This window comes from Sceloporus undulatus, chromosome 1 (genome assembly GCF_019175285.1).
Source record: "Sceloporus undulatus isolate JIND9_A2432 ecotype Alabama chromosome 1, SceUnd_v1.1, whole genome shotgun sequence".
Lineage (NCBI taxonomy): Eukaryota > Metazoa > Chordata > Lepidosauria > Squamata > Phrynosomatidae > Sceloporus > Sceloporus undulatus.
Genome location: NC_056522.1, coordinates 147932238 through 147959441, shown reverse-complemented (window position 1 = coordinate 147959441; position 27204 = coordinate 147932238). Strand labels below are relative to the sequence as shown.

The window sequence follows — 27204 nt, the reverse complement described above, 5'->3', positions numbered from 1 at the left end:
GGGCGCACCTTGAAGAGGACTGTGAACAAATACACTGTTTGGTGGTCCAAATCTCACTACTCTAGGTGCCTTAGGGAAAACAAAGACTGGTTACTTCTAGGCTGCTTTGGCAAATGTTGGGTCCGTTATCTTGTGAGCTGGCTTCTGCCCTAGGCAGATGAGTTTCAGAGTCCTTGTTGGCAGCATTAAGAAATGTGCAGTGCATGAAAGGTTCATTTTTATTAGTAACTTTGTTGTGGTACTTTTACATTTTATTTATGTACCACTGCTCCCTCGGTCGAAATTAATTCGTTCCGCGGCCCTTTCGTAACCCGAAAAGCCTTCGTAAGCCGAATTGCCATAGGCGCTAATGAAAAAGCCCGCGTTCCGTGCGAAAAAAAGCGCCGAAAGCACCAAAAATTTTTTTCGTACCGAAAACCTTCGTACCCCGAACAATTATTTCAATGGGATTTTTCGTTATCCCGGAAATTTCGTAACCCTGGGTTTTCGTATCCCGAGGTACCACTGTACGAGGCTAGGAAAAGACTTGAGCAGATAACAGACCAGAGGTGAATTCTTCTCTGTTGCTAACTTGCTTGCACAGTTCTCATTTCTCTTGGGGGGAGGAGATGGGTTATGTTGAACACTTTGGTTTTCTCTTGTTGGCTTCTGTACCATATAACTTGTCTCCTAGCCTGGGAGGAAGTGTACCCAAACTGAGGTGCTCTGTATTTCCATGGATAGGGATTTGATTTGATTCTTGCTGAAGGGACAAGCCTGGGAGGAATTTGTGTGGGGGGCCTAACTCTGACTTGCTATGAGAAGGGGATGCTTGACCCCATCAGTGAAAGGTTTGGATGCTTCTCTGCTGTGTGCCCATCTGCTGCATTGTTTATACCAATAAAATCTGCCTTATAGCAGTACTCTGTAACCGTGTTTGTCACCAAAGAACTCTTTGGCGGGTTTACAGACGGGCAAAAAGGGATGTCTCAGACGTCATGAAGGTAGAGCCTTCAGACGGGCTTACCTGAATGCCATCATGAACCACGCCCCCCCACGCCCCAAGCGGGAAGAAGCGGCTTAAAAAGGTGCTGCTTTTTTCCGTTCTTTTTTTTGCGCGTACCGCCGCAGCTCCGTCTGTAAGCTGCTGCCACGATACGTCAGATTGCTACGCCCACAATATACGTTGCCGTTTAAAAGCCTCCGTGTCGCTGCGTCTCATAATGGGTCGGTTCCCGGGACTGCGTGGTTTGCAGCCAAGCTTTAATTGCAACGTCCGCTGCCATGCAGCTGTGGAAGCTGAGGCACAGCTGCGGCGTATTTTAAGCCTCGTACCCTACCCTAGAGCCACTTGTGCGCATGCGTTGCTAGAACCGCGGGAATTTGTAACTTTTTGCTGGCGGATGTTTTGTTGTAGAAAGTGAAAAGGAAAGTTGGGATTTAAAGTGACCCCCTACACACATTCCTGCCGCCCATTTTCACCTGGGAAAGGGCACAGTTCGGCTGCTCCTGGCACAGCTGTGTGGCGGCTCCCCTTTGCCACCAGGCAGGATGGCTCAGCCATCCACCGCACCCCGAAAAAAAGGCAGGGAACGTCTTGGTCTCATACTGAGACGGCTGACCTCATAGCTATTGGTCCCAGAAACTGGAGTACTGCAGAAACTGGAGCAGTCTCACCTGAATGCTGACACTATCGAGAAGGGGAAGAAGCCATGAGAGCTGCTGCACCGGTACACCAGAATGCTACGCCGCTACTTTAAGTTGCCCATTAAAAGCTCCGTCGCTAGTGAGTTTGGGTCTTGGAAAGCGCGTTGCAGTCAGGCTTTAATTTCAACGTCCGCTGCCATGCAGCTGTGGAAGCTGAGGCACAGATGCGGCGCTTTTAAGGCCTCGTAACCCTAACCCTAACCCTAACCCAGAGCAACATGTCCGCATGTGCTGCTGGAAAGTTTGGACTTTAAAGTGCACCCCTACACACATTCCTCTGCCATTTTCTACCTAACATAAAACGCCCTAAAACTGTAAATATTGACATATGTACAAAGGAGGTGAGGGGAGATGGCCAGGGGGACAGCGGTGGCAGCGGAGACAGCTGTGCTGCGCATTGCAGATTCAGCAGGAGCGCGGGGACCAAAAGGAGAGGAGGCATCTATGCTGCTGCTGCACTGGCAAAGTGCAAACGGACAGGATGCCAACACCAGCTGATCACCAGCTGGCAGGAGACCACCTGTTTTAAAGGGGCTGGGCACTTTAAATGTCCATAGGCTTTCTGCCCCGCTGCCTTAGCCCTACGCAGCTCGCGAGATTGCCAGCCGGCAAAGGAACAAAAAAAAAAGAGACCCCGGAGCTTGAATGTGCCCAAGACCTTTTGATGCCCTCTAAACTTGCCCCAAGGCAAAGGGCAACTAGAGAGGGCCTGGATCAAGGTGCAGGGAGCACTGACAGGCACTGGTCCCATGATGTCCCATAAAGACATTCATTTCGCCTCCCAGGGCATGTGTTCCCTCCCGCCCTATCTACTCTATTTTACCCTTCCTGTTCTCTCCTCCCACCATGCCTGGCTCACTGGTCCCCAAAGCAGCAATCTCCAAACTTGTCCTTCCAGGCGTTTGGACTTCATCTCCCAGAATCCCCCAGCCACCTTGCCCTGTGTCTGGGATTCTGGGAGATGAGAAGTCCAAACGCTGGAGGACAGAGTTTGACATTGCTACCTCACAGCATCCTGCCTAGCTTTAGACTGCACAGTTGCGCCTAAGCATCCCACTCACAGCCACCACTGCCGCAGTGTGCCATAATTAACCACACAATTTTTTTAAAAAATAAACTTTTTTATTTACAAAACAAACGATTTCTATGTATTCATATTTACAATATTTACAATGGGGGAGGGGGAAGGGTGTGATGAAGGGGGATGGCAGGGGGGCAGGAGAGGGAAGCTGTTCAGGGAGGGGGAGGAGGCGGTGGGGCGGGAAGCCAGTGGAGGATCTCTTGCAGAGTCTCCTCCATGGAGGAGACCTCTCCACCAGCTTGTCCCCCTTCTCCTCTATGGCAGCGAACCTCCTCTCGTCCGGTTTCCTGTGGGGGGAAAAGAAAGAGGATGGTTAGGATCAGCCTGTGGAGCCCATCACCCACTCCCACAGGCGGGTTTCTGGGTTCCCCCACTCCCTTCCCTGGGTCATCTCTACACTTACCTTGCTGCCGGGCTGGAGGACACGATCCAGGCACTGCTCGAGGGCCAAGTGACCTGGCGCTCCTGCAGGCGGCGGCTTCGCCAGGCTCCTCTTCCCCTCTGCGGCAAGCAACAGCAGTGAGGCGTCTTCAAGCCTGGAAAAAAGGAAGGAAGGCCCAAGTTACCATGCTGCAGGGCATGACGAGGGCACAAGTGTCGTGGGGGCTGCAGGCAGGCAACCCCACCCTACCCTGGGGACCTACCTGCCGCCAGAGGAGCCTGCTCTGGCTGCGGAGGGGCCACAGCAGCTGGTCCTGGCTGTGGCCACCCTCGGGGGACATCCTCGTCACCCGAGGATGTTGGAGGGCGCCTGGCAGGGTGCCCTCCCTTCCTCCGCCTCCGCCGCCGGCGCACAGCCTGCAGAGGGAAGAGGGGTATGGCATTGGCACCATGCAGGAAGGAGTAGGAGGGCAAGGGAAGGGTCAAGGAGGGTAGGACAAGGGAATGGCAAGAGCTCTGGATTACTGAGGACGGTGATCTTCGGGTTCTGGGCCATCTCCCCTGATCCACAGGTCCTTCAGCCGCGAGAAAGAATGGTGGCTGCGTCAACCGGGGCGCCTCTCCGAAATCCTCAAGGGTTTCGAAGAACGCTGCCTTCAGAGTTTAAACTTCACTCTGCATTGGTGCAGCGTTCTTTGAAACCTTGGTTTGGAGGGTCACGAGATGCCTCGGAAATGCCCCCGGTTGGGCTTGTGTTGTTGCTAGCCATCACCCCTTCTCGTCGCGCTGCCTGTGGCATCAGGGCGTTCCAGAGGATCCCGACCTCTTCTCTCGTCCAGTAGGCGATTCGGACCGACCCTCCTGCGTGGCGCTGCCATGTCGATCGCCTCCTGGTGTCTTGCACATTGTTGCTCACGGGTTATCTATGGCACCTGCGACTCTCGGGCCGTTGGCCAAGTTGGTCCTCTGGCCAATTGAAAGTTTCAGAGGAGCGTTTGAATCCTCTCCCCCAATAGATGTCCTCTGGTTGTCCCCACTGATACATTTCAAATGGGCCATTAGGAAAGCTTGAATTTCGGGGGATTGTACATTTCAAAGTGGCATTGGCATTGGAGCTGATGTATCTTTTTGCCCCAGGCAAAACGGCGCCAGGATACCTTTTGTGTTGTGTGTGTTTGTGTGTGTCCCCCTCAGGCACGTGCAAAACCTGCCCACATCACAGTCAGGAATGATAGCAGCTCAACTGTGGATAATGGGATACTTTTTCATTTGCTTATGCTATTACAAAACCATGCACTCTGACATCACTGATGATGGCACAGGGCCATCCTTCAGATTCTCCTTGTCCAGGAAAAAACTCTGCCAGGCATTCCTCACCGTCTTCCCTGCTTTCTCTTCTTCCTTTCTTTCTCTTCACGTCGGGTTCATGAGCCACTTTTCGAATTTGGGGTAGGCACATCAGCCCGTATCAGGGGCCCGATTCTGCTGGCCTTGATGTTGATGTCGGGGTTCCCTGGCCACATAGATGCCAGCTCTCATGGCCTCGTAGATGAGCGAAATTTTAAGGTGGCTTGGGCGCTTTAAATGCGCACATATGGCTTTCTGCCGCTGCTTAGCGCTGTGCCTGCGCCAGCTTCGCATTCCGCTCCGGCAAAAGAAAAAAAAAAGCCGCGTTTGGTCCGCCCGGTCGGAGCTGCCTCTCTTTTTTGCAGCGTCCTCCGAGGCGGCTGTATGGAAGCTCCGGGTCCGAACGGACCCAGGTGAGGTCTTCTTCACTGCCCCCCGTTGTGGGAAGCTCCCAACACCTGAGCACCGCCCCCGGGGCAGCCCCGTCCTGGAGCTCCCGCATTTCAGCTGAACTACATTCCTCCCAAGACGTCCCCCTCCCTGCCCGTCTTTTTAACCCCGCCTTTGAGAGCCTGGAACTTGTTCCCAGTACTAATCAAGACAAAGTGCTCACGTAATGTAACTCCGGCCTTTTGTCTCTCCTACCTTCCCAATCTCTGGCTTCTATAAAAAAAAGAATTTAAATGGGACCCACCTATTTTGTGGTGGCTTTGCCTATGCATAAACTGTTTGTGTAGAACAATGCTGCTCAAAGTGGGGGTCCGTCCCCTTGGATCAGGGCCCAGTCCCCTGACCCACCCCCTGGCTTGTTTGGTTCCTGGAGGTTTTCCTTGGAAATAAGCAAATATTTGGAGTCATGTGTTTCAAATCTGAACATCGTCCCACCATTTTTTTTTTTTTTTCCCCGATGGGGGAGGGAATGCCAATCTCCTCCCATCTCAGATGGCTCCAAGATGTGATTTAAACTTATCATTATGCCACTACCTTTTTCACCTGTTTAGTCGAAGATCCCTGATCTCCATCCCTCAAGAAAAAGCATCCAGTTTTGAGGAGAGCCCCCTCATTTTAATCGGCATTTAACCTGGACAGTTATTGTTTTGCTGAGAAAGATAAGGGGAAAAAAAAAATGTTGTTTTTTAAAAGGCATTTTGTTTTTGAACATTAGAATAATAAAATGAAAAAAATTGTTACAAAAGGGTGCCCCATCGCCGCCCAACACCAACGTTTGGGGTTTTCTTTAATGCCAAAAATAAAAAAAATGTTTCCCTGGAAAATACAGAATTTGGGAATGTTAAATCTTCCCCCGCACAAAAAACACCTTCTTGCGGGGGCCCAGAAAAAAACCCCCTGCCCCTTTCAAGTTTTTGTTTTTTGTGTGGTTTTGTTTTGTTATTTGTTGAAGGAGGATTTTTTTTTTTTTTTTAAAAAAGAAAGCATTCCTTCATGTTAAAAACATACCAACCTGTAAAATGGGCATTAGAATCAAAAGTTGGGAAGCTGTTGGTTTTCATAAAATGAGTTTAATCAATACTGTAAGTAAGTAATGAATAAGTTGGTAATTTTTTTTTTTATTTTGCTTATTTTGTGGCAAACGATTTGTTCAATCTTATACCTAGTTGTTTGCCCGCTTCCAAAAAAATGCAATGGTCAATTCATCTTGTGTAATCATCAGTAAAAAATGTAAAAAACAGCAAAAAAACACTGGCTTTGGGAAAAACTTATATATTAGATAGATGTGGTATATATAGAAGATATAATAAATAATATTTATAATATAAGGAAAGTGTGTTGTAGAAGATTCAACCATTTGGTTTTGGCTAAAGCACTTTTGCCTCAATATGAAAGCTGCCCCGTCGGAATCGCCTGAGTAAGAAAAATCAAGGTGAGTTTTGTTGCAAAACCATGAAATTTGAAAAAAGTCCATAATATATATATATTATAATATATAGAGTAATAGTAGAAATTATAGATAGTGGGGTGTCCCTCAAGGTTTGGCCCCGCTTACATCGCGGGATTGAACACACAGAATGACCTAACCCATAATCTTCTTCCCCCAAGAGTTTCAGCAAACTGAAAAGTTAATGACTTAATTGCAACACTACTTTCCTTGTAACAGCCTGTAACAAACACATATATACCACATACACATGCATTGCACATCGAAAATAGTTTGTCTAGACTGACACAGACTGTCTGTATAATGCAGCATATTGCAAAATCTCTATGCATCACAGAAGGGAAAAGAAGCTGAAGGAAGGCAAAGAACTATTGCTCAGTTTTGAAGCTGCCTAAGGAGCCAAACATCCTATGACCTTCATTAAAATCTCCAGCAATGAAGGTGCTGCTGTTAAGTATCATCAAAACAGTGTGGCACAATATAGAACTGCCATGGGCCATAAACCCCATTTGAAAAGCTATTTGAATGCTTCATCATCTGCTGGCTCCTTCAACAGCAACACATTTCTGGGAGGTCTCATCATTGATCTAATTGACCTTCTTTGATCTTATAGAAATTTCATTGCCAAATCCCTTCTCCAGAAAGTTCTCTAGATTGCCCAGGCAGGTTTTTAGGTTGCAAGGGGGGTGAGAGGGTAGTGGTAGTGGACACTGAGCCCTTCAGAAATCACAGACATACTGCTTGCATCATCGCAGACCACTGGCCACCATGGTTAGGGTTAGTGGGCGTTGGAGACCAGTGACATTTGGAGGAACAAGCTGCCAAAAGTTCCTTAACAATGCAGAGAACAGCGGAAGGGTTAGGGCAAACAGAGAAAATGATGAAACAGCCTTGAAAAGCTACCGTCATTCTACTTTCATGGACTTTCGGCCTATAGTCACTTCCTGCTGGCCAGACCCTCCTTATGAGATCCTCTCCCTGTTTTGTCCTTCATATCTTATCTTCAAGTTCACCTTTTCCCAGTGCTTTTTGTGCTGAAGATCTTAGTCCTCGTGGAACAAAGAAAGTTACTTTTATGAAGTAGTTACAGAATAGTAGTCAGGTGCATGATAATTACTATTGTACACCACCTACCTAGGAGCTTAGCACACAGTGAAGTCCTGCCAGGATAGACACAGGATCTAAAACTCAAAAACGTATCTTGAATCAGTGTAATGTCTCCTGACCAGATCCCCTGCCCCCGCCCCCCACATCCTACTTTACATGGTTCCTGTCAGAATGGATGATGGAGGTCTGATCAGATGGTGAATGGGCCCAGGAGATGACATTTTCCAACCCACTCCTGCCAGGTGATGATGCAACAGGATTTGTGACTTGAAACCTTGAAACAGGGGGATTGAAAACTTAATTATCCTGCTCCCCAGTCACCAGCTGAACATATCTCCGTCTTGGTGTGCCTGCTGCCTGGCATTTACCATCATGGCATAGTGGTTGTGTTGTGATACATTAGTGAATGCAGAACATTATGGATCCATAACTCCTGTGCAATACAGAATGCTATCCATTTTTTAAGTAACCTTCTTCCCCCCCCCCCCCGCCCAGGATTAACCAATTAGTACATCCCAGACAACTTTATGAGAGGGGAGTGGGAAGAAAATCCAGTTGTCCTGCTGTATATAGTTGCCTTTTGACCCAAATGTTTTGCATCCAGCAGGACAAGACAAAGCACAAGTCAGCACTTGACTATGTGATATTCCTCCTCCACTATTCTGTGAGTCCAAACACCCAAAAGAATACAATAAAAGGAATGTATTTATCCCCCATCAAGTCACTACCATAATATAAGATATCTTTGTTATGAGTGGACTGATTGTATCTATTGTAATAATCCTATTATTTATTATTATTTATCTAACTATTATTTTCGGTTGTTACTTCCAAGCTCTTAGCTAAAGTATACAACCACCCTCTTTGCTCAAAACAGTCTCGCGAATTTGAGCTGAAATTATGGAAGAAAGCTAAAAAAAATTAAAAATGAATTTAAGGATGCGACCAATTTGATTTATTCCCGAGGTATCTTCCATTGTAGTACACACAGCCCTATCAGAATGGTCATTAAGCCATTGACATCTTAAATGAAGAAAGTGAAAAGGATCCTTCATTCTCTCTGAGATCACATTTAGTTCTCTTCTGAGCCTGAGAAGAGTGTGATGGGACATGAAAAGCATACCATAGTTTTCTTGAATATGTGATTAACCACACTGAGACATCAAGCACCTCACCTGATGTTTGGAAATGAATGAGGAGTTCAAGTACTGCCTTAACTATGCTGAGCTTGGTTTATGAATCTGGTATGGAGGGATGTTACAAACCAGAGTTTCCCATTTTCTCAAAATGTGGCTCAAGGAATCCAGGAAGCCTTCTATTAAGACACGGACATGGAGAGAAGGTGAAAGAAGAGTAAAGGACTGTGTGTTCCTCACCCCTTCTTATGATGAACCAGCAGTTCAAAACCACAAAATGTCCGCAAGAAATGCAAAACAGTGAACTTCACCATTGGGTTGAATGAAGCAGGACATTTTTTCATCATTTTGGGTGTTATGAAGGGCTGCAATTTGTTGATTTATTGTTGTATTTTTACGGTCAGAAAAATGCACTTGTGTGATTATTTTTCTAATATTCTAAAATAATCTAAATGATCTTGGATACTATGCCCACTGATTTATGGAGAAGCAGGGCAGGGAGAAAACTATTAATTTCTTTGCCTTGTATGGCCCTGGGAGAAAAATCATTTTATTCACTTTTAAAAGTACAATGAATTCAGTCCAGTTCCACCTGAGATCAGCTGCAAACTCCAAATCCATTTAAATGGAGCAGACTGACAAAGAAAGCAAGTGATTCAATTGACTTCAAGCTGTTTTGCTAACATTAAATGGTTTTATAATGAATGCAAATGGATCTAATGGAGCCAAGCATATGACTGTGTGGGACTGTTTGTGGGGGTGTGTCTGTTTTGAAGATATGAAAGTAATTCTGTGCACTTTGTCCTTCAGCAATTCATTTTACAAGCAAAAAGGAAATCTATGTTCCTGCTTTCCAAGCACACTCCACACTTCTTTCCTTGTATCTACAATCTGTTCCTAGTGATTTCTAAGAAATAGGAGGTGGTCCATCTGGACCAATCCAAACACTCCACAGCTTCGCTAGGCTGTTTCAAACAAAACAACTTAGCACAGTGGCTTCTGATCTGCCAGCTTCAGCGTACTTTCCTCCCACTATGTGTTACGCTGCTGTGTTGATGCTGCCTTCTCTTCTGTAAATATGTTTTCATGAAAACACTTTCGAAGAAAGTGAAGGCAGAGTCATCCAAGGAGACATACGGATGTACTGTACTTGCTAAAACAAAAACTCTGAAGTCAAATAAGTACTCATTCAAGCTGCAATTCTAAACGCACTTACTAGGGAGCAGGGTCCATTGGCCTCAAGGGAAGTATTTTTGAGTAAACACAGTGAGGTGCTTTACAGTGCTGTACGTCACTCCATCAATCTGCAATCGTTCCACAGCTAATGTTTCCACAGTTCCTCTCTGATGATGACCACATTCCCAAATTACTCCAGAAGTGCTTGATTCATAACTTTCACAGGGGACTTTTTGAGTATCGGTACATTTCCACAACCAATATATATGTTTATACTTCTCCATTGTGTCACCTGGGTTGGAGAGGAAATGTTTGTGTTTCTGTTTTGAAATATTGGCCTGAGGCACATAGTATGTGTGTGTGTGTGGGGGGGGGGGGTTATACATTTAACCCAGGATTGGATTTTCATATACAAAACACTCAAAGAGCAGCATCTAGTGACAGAATGTGGAATTTTCAGAATACAACATTGCCCTTCTAAGAGGAATGACAGCCAACAGATCCTACAAGTCAGTGTCATATTGTACCTTTCATCGTGACAGGTAAGGATTGACAAAGTGGCAACATTATTGCTAGAAGGGCACTTCAGGAGGGGTAAAATAACTAATGTAGTTTCCTGGCTGGTCTTAACTCACCTTTCAGATTTAGATTCACATATTTTACCAAATAAATAAATAAATAAACATCCATCCCAGATGAAGAAATCTGTGAGCTTTGAAATCTTTCAAAATGTAATGTGCATCTTTTGGTTAACCCAATAAAGGCATCAACACATTGTGTTTTTCTTTTGTTTTGCTTTGCTTTGTTGGATTTTACTATATTTTCCTACATGGCCAACATGGCTAGTGGTAGCCACTTTTACCAGACTTTTTCAGGTGCAGAATGCAATTGGCTTACAGAGTAATGTAGTTAATGCAAGATAATGCAAAACCAGCCATTGAAGAGGGTCAAACTCCACAGTTCCATTATTACCTCTGCAGAACTTAGAAAAGTTAGTTTTTGGACTACAACTCCCAGAACCTCCAAACCTGCTTGGTGTGCACAGCCCCATAGTATCTAACTGCGTTATTTCTGCAGTGTGGATATACCGTGGTATTTGCAACTACATATTTCTCAAAACTGCTGTTTCCTGTACTAAAAAATAATGCTGCTATGTCATCACAGTATGAAGCTGTAGTTTTCAAAAAGTAATTGCAGAGATCACGTTGCTCATGTGTCATCTTTAGAAAACAGAATAGGATGGAAACAGGCCAATACCTTTGTCCCATTTTCCATTCTCATGTGTAAGGTCTTCTCTGTCAGCAAAACAATGAGCAAAACAGTTCTATAGCTGACAGAGAAGGGAAGACGTTTTGTCTTCTGAGGTTTGTTAGAGATAGGTCAAGTCAAAAATAAACAATAGTATAACACCCAAGATTCTGTTGCCAAGTGTCCATGCCAGCAAAATTTATGGTTCAGGCGAAACAAATTGTAGCATATGGTCTTAACTTGTGATTTCTTCCTCACTAATAACTTTTGCCATCTTGACCACACTCTGATGTTGCTTGGCTGCATGTGTCCCAGTTTTCATCTGTGAAATGTTAGAGGGTATGGAGGGAAAATCCAGTTCACATTTTGATAAGAATGCACCAAATTTGCACTTCCTGATCAATGTAGCTATGCCCTGATATCCACTCTTCACAATTCTGAGTTTCACTTTTCAAGAAAAATTGCCTATGAAAATACACATATTAGGACCGTGTGCACAGAGAAATGTGTATACTATAAGATGATGGGGAACATGCAAAAAGCAATAGTGTTGTCAGAGTAAAAGCTAGAGAGAGCTCCTTTGTCTTTACTGATTGAGTAGAAGAAGGAATTTCAGCAGAATCTTTGCTTCTTACCTAGTTGTGTAACAAGCAACACCTTGTAAAATTCTCTCTTATACACAACCAACCATTAAAGGTACAGGCGCCCTCTTCAGTTTTCAGTTTGGCAACCCTATAGAAAGGTGGCATAAAATGTGTGTATTAGGCAAAATTGTGTATGAAGATGCATATATTAGGAGAAATGCATGCAAAAAATGCATATGAATTTTTGTGAGGACGAGTCACAAAATGATGTGGAAATGAACTGGAATGAACTTCACATTGGGCAATTGAGAAAATGAAACAAGGCAGACTTCTTTCATGATGGTTAGAAATGTTTTCAAAGTTTGAGCGATGACCTGGACACCATCTTTCATGCTCCATTGCTCATCCACTATTCCTGCCTGTTGTGTCAGCCACACCTCTGAGTTTATCCTAAAGCAGCAGAGACAGTAGGACAACACAACTAATAATCTTCATACATGGCAGGGTTATTTTTGGTCTACAAATAATAATCTGTACAGAGCATTTTGAGTGTTCAAAGCACATCAAAGTATGCATCATCCCATTGTAATCTGTATAATAACCCTCTAAAGTAGCTGATCATTGTTATCCCCCACTGCAGATGGACATCTGGAAGAGTGTGGCCACCTCATGAATTTGTGACTGAGGTGACATTTGAACCTGGGATTTCCAAGTTCACACCTCACTTTCTCAGTCATAAAACTAGGCCAGCTCTCAAATACAGAGCACTGAGAGTAAGGCTAGTCCAAGACATTTTGCTGCCTGAAGTAATTTTCCACATTTTCCACACCTCAAATGGAAACAGAAACTTGCTCTTAAGAGGCGTGTCCCTCTCATTTGAACCGATGAATGGAATATGCTTGCCAAGTTTTCACCTAGAAATTGTTGTGTCCTTTTAAAAGCTCCTCAGGCTCTGCCTACTGCAAATAGCACACGTGCGCATGCACACATACACATGTAATACCTAAGGCTAGTCAAGTTAGTTTGGCACATGAAGCAGAAAATCCCTCAGGAGCCCCACCCTGACAATAATAATAATAATAATAATAATAATAATAATAATAATAATAATAAAAATAATAATAATAATAATAAATAAAATAATAATGCATTAAATAATCCAAAGGCTGCTTCCTGAGGTAGCCACCTTTCTCTCCTCCATGACAGGGCAGCTTTGTTTCTCAGGCCCTGGCTGGTGGGCTACCTTGGCCTTGATAGAAGCATGCAGGCCCATCCTAAACATTAAATGCTGTCACTAAACCGACAAAGGACTCCACGGGGACAATTTTCCACCTCACAGAGACTAGTGGAAAACCTGAATCAGCAGTTTTATCAGACAACTGGAAACCTCCCTGAGGCACAAAAGTCAGGAGACACTCATGTGCGCAACAGGACACCCGAGAGCTATGAAGCCTTTACGCTGAGAGGTTCATCTGATCCCCCATGATAATGCTTTGAATGTACAGTTAGTCCCCTCGCAGTGAGTCAGGAAAGCACTCCAGTGTCATGCCCATGCTAGCACTGGCAGGTCTGGTTACAATCAGAATAAAGCAACTTTTGTTTCTCTCTCTTTTTTTTTTTTTTTTGTGGTCAACCATTTTATTTATTTTTAATTATTTTTATTAATGTCATTTTTATACAATTGATATAAAAAGATACAGCACAGTACATACATAAAACATAAGAGACATAACAAATCAAACATTTTTGAAGCACTCCAGTGTTATTCCATATTTACTGCTATAATATATCTCACTCAGAAATAGGTATAATCTACTTGGAGAAATGAAAATGACCTCAGCAAACCCCAGCAGAAACGGGGGCAGGCCTAGTTTAATAATGGAACGTATACTGCAGATGGCTGCCTAAGGGGTCACAATTTACAAGCTGCTAGATTGCTGAAGAGAACACAGGAGCAAGGAAGACATAACCATCCTGTGATCCAGGTCCTTGTGATTACAGACATGGGGGATGGCACATGTGTGTTCCACCTTCCCTCTGAGCATAGTGATACATTTTGAAATGCTGGTAGTACTTATCATCCCAAAGCCATACTTCCAAAGAGTATCCAAAATTATAGGCAGCTACATTGATCCATAACAACAAACCAATTTTAGTTCTCCTCTCCAATGGGAGGTCTTTCATAACACTAACTGTTCATTCCAGACCACGCCACTTGAAATATTTTGCCTAATAACCAGAGCGGCTCACAATAATATATGGCTGCTAGGAAAATCCATCTCCTTGCTCCCCAAATAGGGTTGCCATGCCCTGAGTGCCAGGTGGGGTTGCAAGGTCCTGAGATTTTGGTGCCCAAAGATGAGACCTAAGAACAGCTTCTGGTGATGCCACAGGAGGCAAGGCATGATTGTGTCATTAAGCATAATACATACATACATACATACATACATACAGAATATGGCATTCAAATCAAAAATATAAAGTCTAAAAAATTTAAGAAAACACACACATTTCACATTTCAAAGCAATGCTATCACCCTGAGTTTCCCCTTTTCACCGTGACAATGGGAAATGAGGGGTCAGGTCATGAGACCTGGAAACTCTACTTCCAGCACACTTTCTAGCTACTGTAAGGATTTCAGTTGAGTTCCAGAGGAATGGGGAGGCTTCAGGCAGATAGCAGTTGACTCACCCCTGCTAATCCCAAAGGCCCCATGCATTGACCCAACAAGCCCTGTGTTGATCCGCTGCACTCCTCCCATCACATTGTTTCCAACTGCTCCTGCCTCATCATGCCCCGGTCATGGAAGAAACAAAGAGGTTGGAATCAAGAACACCCTTAGTAATGGAATACAAAACACACATATTTACCCAGTATATAAAAGATGTGTTGTCAAGAGCTGCAAAGATAGTGTGTTTATTTAGTCAGCCTTATTGTTTGATTCAACCCAGAATGCAACTCCTCTTAAGTTAGGCCTGCACAAGTTGCAATCCACCCATCTGATGCATGTGTTGTGGTCTGTTACATTCTTGGCAACCTCCCTATTTTTCACTCCCAGCCAGGCAATAAAAACAACAGTGGATTGCCATATATAGCTGATGATGAGTTGGATAGGTTACATGTTTTGAGGTTTCTCTTACATGAACTGCAGAGTACCATCTAGTAATATACTGGCTCAAGTAGAAAGATAAAATTAGGTTTCCCAGTGGTAAACACAGGGGAACCAGATGCAAATCCAGTGGTAGCAAGGAATGTGTGTGATGTGGTTACATAAGCTTTACATTCCAGATGCATACTGAACTCAGCCTTTAACAGACCAAAAGATTAAATATGAGATTCAGGGCTCATTCCCACTTGTATTTAAACCAGTTTGCGAGTCTCATTGACATGGGATTGCTGAATCAATTCAGGCCGATGTGTAGTTCCCACTATGGAAGCGAAATATTTCATTGTCCCATGCATTTGTGTCTTTTTTGACGTGATTGTTGTTCCCACTGGATTTGCGCCTCTACAAAATGCATGCTCAGTATCAACTGTGATCGATCCATCCTGGATTTGTTTTTTTAATGTTAGTGATATGACGCGCATCTGTGCAACATCCATGATGCAACCATGCAGTGAGGAATTTCTTGTCCCCCTTCTCTTCTCCTAGAGGTCATCCCTTTGGCTCCAGAGCCCAATGCTTCAATGTCAGTGTTTCCTTTTACTACTTTCATCACTGTTAATACTGAAAGAGAGGCCAATCCCACCGCCAGCCGCTTCCTCGGATGCTATCTAGGGGAGCAGGGCACCTGGCCCCTTGCCAGCCCTGGGCAGAGGGAGGAGTAGGGGGGCTGGGATAACACGCCAGAGGCGCTCTCTCTCTCTCTCTTTCCCCCCCCCCAGGCCCTTGGCCCCTGCTTCCTCCCTCTTGGCCAGGAGCCCCCTCCACTTTATAGTCTCTATAGAAGGGAGGGAGCAGGGGCCTCCACATCAGACTTCTTCCTGGGCAGCCTCCCGACCACTGAAGGTGAGTCCACTGCCCCCCTACATTCCCCCACCCTTGTCCTCAGGGGGGGATGGCAGTTTCCCCAAACACCTGAGGCGGGATGGCTTACACCTCTGCCAACCCTCTTCCATAGTCCTTCCCCTCCAGCGTGATGCAACTGAGATCCGAACATCATTCACATTTGTTGAACATGCTTGCAAATTGATTATTTTCAAAAGAACCACCAAAATATACGTCTTCAAAAAAGCAATTCTTTTGCATTTGCCTCACTTCACCTTGATTCTCCACGATTCAAACTGAATACAGCCAAGTCTGAAATTGTTTCCAATGTGAACGAGGCACATATAAACCGATCAACAAATTGGTTTAAATTATAGTGGGAATGAGCTCTAAAATGATATGGGAATCTGGGAGCTGTAATACAAAAAGCTCACTACCATTAACTTCTGGAATCAGAATGCCAGAAAGAAATGTCCAGAACACAGTTGGCCCTCTGTATCCATGGATTCTTTAGCCACGGATTTAAGCATCCATGGCTTGAAAATATTTCCCAAAATATAAATTCCAGAAAGCACATCTTTATTTTGCCATTTTATATAAGGCACACCATTTTACTGTGCTGGTCTATTTAATGAGACTTGAGTAGCCACAGATTTTGGAATCCATGGGGGTCCTGGAACTAATTCCCAGCGTATACCAAGGACCCACTGTACTAGCAGTGCAGGGCACATTCAAAGCACTGAACTGAGTGGCGGGATGGAGGTGTGTGGATCATTGTTTTGCTTCATCACCACTTACACTCCAAACAGACCCCTTATTTTTCTCAGATCAGGAAGTTTCTAGTGAATCCGTATCTGAAGAATACTTCTTACAAGGCACCTATGATATCCATCATTAGATCTGTGAATAATTCCTATGATTCTTGCTGTTGTTGTTGTGTGTCTTCAAATAATTTCTGATTTATGGTGACCTTATCACAGGGTTTACTTGGCAAAATTTATTCAAAGAGGGGTTGTCTTTGCTTTCCTCTGAGGCTGAGAGAATGTGACTTGTCCAAGATCACCCAGTGGATTTCCATGGCCGAGCAGGGATTTGAATTGTGGTCTCCAGAGTCCTACTCCAACAGTCAAACTACTATGTCACACAGACTCTCATCTATGGTTCTTACTATGGTGCAAATACAGCCCACAGTAACATTCTAATCCTTTGCTCCCACACTTGGGATTTACTCCAGAGTAAATACAAATACCATCCTGTTGTCCCCTTACATGGATGCAACCAAGAAGTTGTGGTTAAATATCTTGTCCTTCTATCTGCATGGTTCTATTTTGCATTTATTCTGATAAAGACTAATTCTAGTTTGAAATATACTTGTTAGTAAACTTTATTTTGCAGCTATAACTGCTTTCTGGATGATCTTTCAATTTCTTTGAATTATGTTAAATTTAGGGGCAAAACAGATGGCGGGTAAGGGGCAGCTTAACACCGCCCCTTTGAGCACTGGATTGGGGCCATGGCAATCACACACCACAGCCCCGATCCAGCGTTTTTCCAAGCCACTTCTGCAGCACTTTTCAGTGCTCCTTTTGGAGTGCCACACGTGAACACCTCAACAATAGCGGCCCCACAATACCACCTGCCATGCAGTCAGGTGGGCGGCATGACACGGGCATTGGGGGTGATGTTGGGGTGTGCATCATCCAAACGCCACACCCCCATGCCAGCGGTTACTGCCGGTCTGTACAGCCTATTAGTGAAAAAGTTTTCTGACTACACATGAATAGAAATGGGCTACAAAACTATTATGTTGTTAAGTATGTGAATGTTGGGTATACTAGTTTGCCTCCACTCCTTCTGACCTATTACCGATTGGTCATGCGTCATTGGAACTCAAACAAGCAACCTGATCTGATGTTGCTTCTGCAGTTTCATGAGATATTGGTACAGCATGTCTCCCAAATATCTATTAATAAACCACTCTTTTCCCTCTTTCACAGAGTAATGCCTTGGCCAATCCCACCTCCATCCAAGCCCTTCTCACACCCCCTTGATACTTTACAGAATTTCAGGGAGGTGCCTACCTATATTTTATCAGCCATCTGATGCAGGGAGTAGCTGGAAGGGGTGAAATGAAGGCTTTGACCCCAAAGAATCCTGTCCCCTCTTAAACTTTCCTTTAGTCCCCAATTTTCTGTAAAGAATGACAATCATAAATACATAAGACATTTTATGGTGTTCAGATTCCCATGGGAACTTTTCCTGCCCCTTTTCTTTGGATATCTAAACTGTATTTCTAAATGCTCAACTGACATTGTACATTTCTGCAATGCTAGAAATTTCAGGAGTGAAGAAAAATTTCATTGATGGGGGTCAGAATTATTTTTTGGGATGGCCTTCATAAAAGAGCCCTGGTGGCACAGTGGTTAAATGCCTGTACTACAGCCACAAAGTTGTGAGTTGGATCCTAGGGGCTCCAAGGTCCACTCAGCCTTGTATCCTTTTGCAGGTCGCTAAAATAAGTACCCAGTTTGTTGGGGGCAATTAGTTTACACATTGTAAACCACTTAGGGAGTGCTTAAGTGCACTGATAAGTGTTATAAAAATGTACTTACTATTGCTATTACTTTCCCCCCACCCCAACCCCTCTGATTGGATAACTTATGAAATATATGCCACACAAGTAGCACTGTCTGCAACCTTGGTCTCATTCTTTCTTGTACACTCAGGCTGCATCTGCACTGCAGAATTAATGCAGTTCGACACCACTTCAACTGCCATGGCTCAATGCTATGGAATTATGGGATTTGTAATTTTGTGAGATACTTAGCCTTCTTTGTCAGAGAGCTCTGGTGCTGCAACAAACTACTAAATCCAAGATTTTATAGAATGGAGCCAGGATAGTTAAAGTGGAGTTAAACTGCATTAATTCTGCACTGTGGCAGAAGCCTTTGTCAGAATCTATGGAATTTAGGACAGCTCTGTAGTTGCTCTTATCATGCTATACACTGAGGGTGAAATCCTGTTGGTGACATACAGAAGTTAACAAAATTCAAAGATATGGCCATGTTAGTCTATAGAATCAGTACATAGAAAGATCTTGTAGCATCTTTGAGACTAACTGAAAGAAAAAAATTGACAGCATGAGCTTTTATAGATTTCAGTCTACTTCCACAGATGCATTCAAACTTTCTGCAAACAAAAGTCTACAAGCCTTTCTGGGCAACAGATTGACCAACGGGGAGTGTTCCATCCCAACCTGTGCATCTGATAAATGCCTGATAATATATTCCAAATGCTTTCTCCTCAAACAGCAACTTTTATTGACTTGAATTGATGGAAGTATTATTAATCTTTAGGCTTTAGTTGCCATAATAGTTCCTGTCTGGGGCCTTGTCTTCACAGGTCAAAATATTCTGGGGCAGCCAGGAGTCTTCTTCCCCATAGATACCATGACATCCTCCCCCTCTCCCAACTACCATTGCAATGCAAGGCAGTTGTTTGTATATGCATCCTGCTGTGCTGGCCAATGCGGTGGTGGCGGGGTCAGGTCAGAATGAGGGGCCCAGCATTGATCAGGGCATCTTGTTCTGACGTCAGAGTGAGTGACTTGCCATGGCAGTGGCTGCACCAGGTGGCACATCAGGACACATTGTAAACAGTCACCTGGTGTCACAACGGAGGGCTCCAGAATTTTCAGGATGATCTGGAGCAATAGGTGCAGTGTTTTACAATACTCTGTTATAAGGGTGGGTGGTATACCTCAGATTCAGTGCTGGACTGTCGGACATCATTCAGACTGTTCACACCAGAATTCAAGTTTGTACTGTGCATTGTCTGGAGTCCCCCAAAAGAGGACAGTGGCAAGATGTTTTATTTGGCACATGCAGACAGGAACTAGGAGTTAGCTGCATTAATAACTAATAATGATGACATTAGTAGCTATTCTAAAACATTCCTTCACATTGGAGCTATGCAGGTTTGCATTAAGTGCAAATCTCAGAACTCAAATATGCTAACTATAATAAACATCAGGCAGTTGTGTGGCACTTCTTCACCCTTAGAAAGGAGTCGCTGGCCTTTTCTGGACTGTGAGAAGCTTTGCCCAAGCCTGTTCTGCATCTCCCCAAAGCACAAAGATTCTATAGAGCACAAAGTCTCTGCAACCCAAATCAGTGGATAGGACAGGACAGATGTATTTACAATTGTAGCTCAGTCAGGAACACAAAACAACTTACCAACATCCTGTCGGACCACTTTGGGGAATGCCTTGAGGTATCCTCTCAGAGTCTGAAAATGCCCCAGCACTCCTCTTTTCATGTGTTGCTAGGTGTGTTCTAGGCTGAAAGAGCTAAACTAAAACATCAGACCTAGCCTACAGCATTTGGGGACTGTTGCACTTTAAAGCTTTATCCCAGTTCAGCCAATCAAAACCATTTTTCACATTGCCTTGCTTGAGGCTTCTGATTGCAACTTCCAGTCCAAATCCAAACCACAGAGCAATGACACTTGCAAACAAACAAGGCACGAGGCCCAGAAAAAAACATAGACTACTGCACAAAAGCGTATCTTCAAGCTTTGTTGCTGGAGGGCAATGCCACAACATAAGAGGAGGGGCTCAGGAAATCTCATGAGGTAAAGGATAAGTGCTTTAAAATCTGTTAGCTCTTCTCTCACACTCATTTGCTATTCTCCCTTAATTTTAAAAATTTTAAAGTTGCTTTTTCATTTGTGTGTATTGGCCCTTTGACCAGTGCCTTATACTGATTACATTGGCCAGGGTAACCGGATGGCCTCCTTTTCCCGGACATGATCTCCATTTCAGCCTTCTGTCATGGAGTAATGTCAAAATTACCTCCATTTGGAGCATGACAAAGAAGCATGAATTTACATTTATATTTGTGTTTTTGGCTTTTATTTCATCACATCCTACATTGTTCTTGAATGTCCTACATTTTATGATGCCTTGTCTTCCTTTGCAGTTAGGATATCTGGTCACCTTGATATTGGTATTAGACTGTTTAAATGTCAGAAGAGAGAGATGCATAACTGGATTTGCATACCCAGTAGGTTGCTCCTCTCTCTTTAGCCTTGCTATGCTTGACTTTTGCTGTCACCTAGCAGCAGCTATAGGATGATCATCCTATACAAAGCAACCAATGGAAAACTGCCCTCTCTTCAATACCTAAAATTTCTTTAGATTTGTTTTTGGTTCAGCACAAATGTTTTGATATATTGAACAGAATTGAATCTGTTTAGAAAGACATTGTATACTTCATCTAGTGTTTCCAGGTTTTCAGACTGTGATAAGTGAGTGTCTTATCCCTTAAATGCACAGCCAAAATTCTTTGCAATTTCTTTGTAAAATTAATATATCATTCATATTCAAATTCAAATTACATTATACATATATGAAGGGATTTGGAGGGTGAGGGAATCTTGTTCAGTCTACACAAATGGAAAAGCTTTCCAACCCTCAAATAGAGGACATTCCTTATAATAAGGGACAACTGTCAACCCTAAATTCATCTAAATGCTGATAATAATTTCATGTATCCGATGATGTAGGTATATTCAGTGGTGTCCCCATTCTGGGTGGCTAACCCATACCCCTACTATGTATACGTCCTCTTTTCCCTTTACCTATATTTTGTATTCACCCCCTTTTCCCTTTTTTCCCTTTTTTCTTTTTCTTCATTTCTTTGAACTTGTTTTTCCTCCATGCTTCCCTCCTCTTTGCTTATTTCTTGTGTGTCATGTCTAAAATTTAGATTGTAAGTATGAACACATGGACTATCAGGCCACTTGACTTTGTAAACTGCTGTGGAAGCCTTTTTGGTTAAAGGATGGGTTATCCCTATGCTCCAACATTTCACAAATGAAAACAGGTACATGTGTGGCTATGCAACATTAGAGTGTGGTCAAAATGGCAAACATTATTAACGAAGAAGAACACACAAGCTAGGAGAGGCTGAAACAGTTTGCTTTCATCTGAGCCTACTGAGAAGAATGAGAGTCACCCCCTCTCCATTCCTCTCCCTCTCCCTCTGCTAATTAAGTAAAAGCTACTTTTGCATTTTGAATTCAATCTGCAGCAATTGAAGCCAGCTGAGGACAAAGGGGGAAAGTGGGAGGAGAAGAAAGGGACACTGGGGCATTTTAAAAGCAGCCAAAATTAGGACAGCAGAGGATTAATCAGAACTGTCTCTGCCAAACTGGGAGTGTTGGATGATAGGATATGAATGCTTTAAGCAAACAACTGAACCTAAATATAACCATATATGAAAATGACTTGTATCAAAATTAAATCTTATTCCAAGAATCTGTGTAGCTAGTATTTTGTACTCTGACTGGTAGCAACTCCCCAGGCTTCTAAACAATGGCCTTTCCCAGCATCTCCTACCTAGACCTTTGTGCTCTGGCAGTTGTTGAAGGGTGCCAAGTGCTGGCACTGGGACTGTGTGAAGCAACTCAAAAGAAATATAAGGCACAGTTCTTAAGGAAGCACTTTTGCTAAATGACTCACACAGTATGTAAAACTAGCATATGCACTACAACAGCAAATTGTAACCAGAAAATTCAGAATAATGGTGTAGCGGTTTACATGCTGGACCAGGACACTGAAGACCAGGGTACAAATCTGCACTTGGCTGTGGAAGCCTACTTGGTGAATTTGGAGAAGTTACACTCTCACAACATCAAAAAAATGCAATAGGAAACTACCTCTGATGATCTTGCCAAAAAAATCAATAACAACTCTGTGATAGGTTCATCTTAGAGTCACTATACGTCAGAAATGACTTGAAGGCGCACAACAAGGGCACTATAACGTTATGATCACTCAGGTACACACACACACAATGAGACCTGCCTAACAGAAGTTAAAGGTACCTGCTTGTCTTCTCCTAAGAAAGGATTGTCAAAGTTTTAGCACCTTTGGTGCTTTGGTGAACGTCAGATCCTCACCTAGACCAGTGTAATTTGATAACCATGTAAATAAGTATTTAATTTTAAAACATGATGCAGAAGATAATGTATGAAAGCTATGAGACCATGGCAGTGGCCTAAATCTAATCCTTAGCCATTTTAAAATATTAACTTACTTAGGGTCATTCTCTAAAAATACCAGCTATCCGTAGGTGTAAAGATCAATCACAGCAGAGAATATAAACTAGGAAGGACAAGCTGTACGCCTCTTCTTCTACTTGGTATTTTTATTCATAGGATCATATTCAACCTGCTATATTTTAAAAACTTAAGTAGCTGCTGTAGGCAGGGGGTGGGGAAGCAAACCAGGAGGGGAAGGAAGTACTGTATATCCTAACCAGCGTAATTTCTTGGACATGCATACAATCAGTTGTAAAGTTAGTGGGGTTAGTATAGAGACTGGTCTATATTTCAGATCACATGTTATTATTTCTCAAGAAGACTGGTCTTTCAGTCTTGTTCATTGAATAACTATTGCCATAGCCTATCAGACAAATTGATAACTATTACTGCTTTTGTAGTTTTTTGTGTGTTTTTCGGGCTATGTGGCCATGTTCTAGCAGAGTTTCTTTCTGACGTTTCACCAGCATCTGTGGCTGGCATCTTCAGAGATAGCCCGAAAAACCCACAAAAAACTATGGATGCCGGCCATGAAAACTTTCGACTATTACTGCTTTTGTTGTTGTGATAGTGGTGGTGGTGTGGTGATTAAAAAGACAAACATGTACTTAATACGTATATGTGACTGGGGTTTTTGCAATTTGTTCTTGAAGACACTGAAGAGTACATTGTACATTATTGTGAAACTTGTCTTGCCCTGAGAAATATCTTGGCTGAGCCTTTTATCAGATATTGAATGTCACAACTGTACATCATTACTCATTCTAGAATACAAAGCATGACTTGGCTTCTATTCCTGCCCCCTTTTTTGACAAACAAATTGGGTGATTGCTCTCTTCTGGGTTGTTCTGCTGTACACTTGGATACGAATCTGCTCTCACAAATCTATAATAAAGGATTTACTGATGGACTTGTCATAAAATCACAGATTTGAAAGAGACCCTAAGGGCCATCCAGTCCAACCCCCTGCCATGCAGGAACACAGAATCAAAGCACTCCCAACAGATGGCCATCCAGCCTCTGTTTAAAAATCTCAAAATGTCTAATGTTTTTATGTAATGTACATGCATTTTCAATGTTTTCTAGTACTGGTTTGGCAGAAGGGTGGAGAGAGACACAGGACAATGCTATCTTATAATGAAAATAGTCAAGAGTACACTGTTTGTGCAAACCTCCCACTAAAGTAAGGCTGGGGTATGACAGGTGCCACATCAATGGGTGCCAAGTTTGGGAACAGCCTTCCACAGCAGACGGAGGTTAGAAGTGAAGCTTTCTTCTGTGTGCCACAAATCAGCACAGCTGCTGCATTATAAATAACTTTAGTTGATGTATCAGGTTTGTGAGGTAATATTTTCATACTAGTAGACACCCTTGCAATGGCTGTCCAGAAAAGAATTACTGGTAGGCCATTTACAGTTAGGTTGAAACTGGAAGTTCTCTCTTCCTTTTCTACAGTTGGTGATGACTTCAAACTTTTCTTCTCTTCTTATCATATCTAGCCTCCTAACTTGTCCCAAAGGTGTAAATATCTGTACATTTATTTTTGCATTATTTTCCCCAAACATGCTATAAAAATATGAAGCCTGAACTTTTCATCCCTGACTCACCATTCTTGTTCTCTATAAAGATGGATGCCAGTTTACGATGCAAGTATATTTTTCACCTATTCCCTATTGAACCAGAAAATCATGATCTCTTCTGTGTTTTATGCACACACTGCACATAGTATAGATATAAAATATGCATCATCACTGTGTAGCATTCTCTCTCATTTTCTATCATTGACATTTCAAGTCAGACCCAGCAAAGAGTATTGTGTTCTTTGCACAGAAAAGCAGTTTTTTGTAGGGGAACATCCTCCTCCTATGAAAACCTTGAGTAAAGCAAGATTGGGCAGAACTGAGACTTGCAAGATCAGCTTTTTTTCAACTGAACCCTGAGTACCACCAACCAAAATTAGGTGCAAAAATAGGTGAGCATGAACTAGGAATGAAGGAACAGAGGACCTCTGATCACATGCTTAGCCAATGAATTTGTGGTCATCACCAAAACCAGAAGTCTATTCATGCATAATCTACTCCTGGGGCCCTTTCATGCTACACAGGCACCGCGACCCCACTTTGAATGAATGAATTTCTTTATTACAGCCATAAACCATCACAAGTAAAAGGGTATATAGTATTAAGAAAAAAGGCAAATTAAAACATATTTAAAATCATCCCTTCATGGGAAGAATAAGGAAGAACGGCAGAGCTTAATAGAAGATTGAGGGTTGAAAATGAAGAGAATGGTATGAGAACGGAGTTGGATGACAGAACAGATAGAAAGTTGGGTTGTTAATATATGGGTGACGAGATATAATGATATAAGGAGACTTACAGAAAATATTAAAGAACACAGTGTCAATGTTATAATATGACAAAGCTATTACTTTCTTATATATTGTTTATCTTGTATCCAATGATGAAATATGATGTATGATATAGAAAGTTTGTTTTAATCAATAAAATTTTAACTTTTTAGAAAATCATCCCTTCAGCTTACATTGCCTCAATGCATCTAGACAAATTTGATAATAGTCTCCTGCCAAAATCATTACCTGCCAGATTTTAACCACTGCTGCACAAAATCTGGCTATGTTACATGTTATATTAAAGTTGGTATTTGACAATATTAAAGAAGTATAGAAAAAGCAGTGCAGCCTTAATATTTGTGCAATAAAGGTAAGATATGTCTAGAATGGATATCTCTATAAAATGAGCATTGAAGTAAAACATACTCTGTTCTTTCTACTCATGATCCCACTTTAACTGCCATGCGTTCATCCTATGGAATCCCAGTGTTAGCAGTTTGGTTAGGCACCAGAGAGAGTTCTAAATACCTTTCCTTCAACTTCCAGTCCTAAGATTCTACAGGATGTTGCCAAGACAATTGAAATGGGATCATATAGCTATAACTGTATACCATGAAAAGGCCCCTGGCTGCCACCCCAATATTTTTCTTTAAAATTTGAATTTAGGCCTTTTAGACATTATAATATTGGTAGTCTGAAATAGCGATGGAAATAATACTGATTTTTTTCCTGTCAAGAAATGCTTGAAAACCTCCATCAAGCGAAATGATGATGGTTGCGAGGTTCTTTATACTTTACATAGCCTCCCACAGCCTTTATCTGAACAAAGCTACAATTTTTGCACTGAAAATACATTTTTGTACAGAAAATATGTTTCCTACACAAGGAGCAGTATATCTCCCCCTGCACACAAACAAAGTGTATTTCTATGTAAAAGATTTCAAAAAACACTTTCTGAAGCACAAACAGACCACTCAAAGGCTAAATGAAACTGTGTGCAGCAGGGAGAAAGGATAGTGAGGGAACTCTTCATTCCTGCTTCTGAAGATAAGAAAGGCACAGATTTGCATCCCAAGACTGACATATTTCTTCTTCTGATACAAACCACCCAGAAACCTTCCATTAGATCCCACTCTACCTTCTTCCCAGTTATGGTATATAAAGGCTGGAGAGACATAGAATTGGAATTTAGCTTGTGGTATCCAAACTAGCTATTTCAATGACTTTCTAAAAATTGTGCAGATGCCCTTCTCTTTACTGAGTTGGAGAGCATCAGAAGGATTATGAGACACAGTAGAAAGGTTAGTCTGACCTTCTAATCTACACAACATGGTGCTTCTTACCACAATCCATTGCACATCTCCCTCTGACTTGCCTGATGGAATAACATCACAGGCTAGACTTTAAAAAACCTATAGAAATCCATAGATATGTTTCTTCACTGCATCCCAACTGAAAATTAGAGCAATGTTATCATCAAATACCATTACTACTTGCGCTGAGAGTATTATTTTACCCTATCTTTAGTCAGAGCAATGAAGAGAACCAACTGAAAAACTTGCACAGCTTAGCTAAAGTCTAGTTAACTAGCAACCCATCCCTTGCTTCAGAGTCTTCATTCTGAAGCTAAACACTAGCAGGCCTTCCTTCCTTACCCAGGACCAAGGTGACTCAGTATCTTCCGAAGGCATCTTGAGATGGTCTCTGTCCTCCATTGCCAGGGAATTAGGCTGCCAGGGCTGTTATTTAGCACGGGTTCCGGATTCCGTCAGAAACAAAAATGCGACCTTAGAGGAATACGTTGTTGACAACAAAGATCCGAGAAAATATTTTCTCAGTGATCATGTTTGCTTGCTAATTTAGCCTGCTCAGCTTCTCGGAACCTCAGCCAGGACAAGAAACATGAGCTCAATAAGCTGTTGCCCACTTGCTTTGCAACTGACTCCTTAAGTATCTGAGTTAAATCATGAGCCTCCCTGAGAACGGAGGTGTTTGTACATGCAGGGGATGCAGCTTCCAGCAGGATGCATTTTCATTAGATGATTCAGAGACCTGCACTTAAACTGGGGGTGAAGAGGAGGAAGGGGGTTTATCATTTACCATAAAGCACTTCCA

General features: G+C 42.8%; 1 protein-coding gene across 3 annotated transcripts in view; it reads right to left on the bottom strand.

Moving 5' to 3' along the window:
• LPIN1 (lipin 1) overlaps nucleotides 1-26991 on the bottom strand; it is a 156600-nt gene extending 129609 nt beyond the window's left edge. Inside the window, exon 1 of one of the 3 annotated variants that reach the window (XM_042439753.1) lies at nucleotides 26745-26991. In XM_042439753.1, the coding sequence (XP_042295687.1) occupies nucleotides 26745-26804 (60 nt within the window). In that variant the 5' untranslated portion in view covers nucleotides 26805-26991. The remainder of the gene's footprint in view (nucleotides 1-26744) is intronic. The other 2 variants (XM_042439707.1, XM_042439727.1) reach the window with 2 other exon arrangements.
• Nucleotides 26992-27204: the final 213 nt, after the last annotated feature.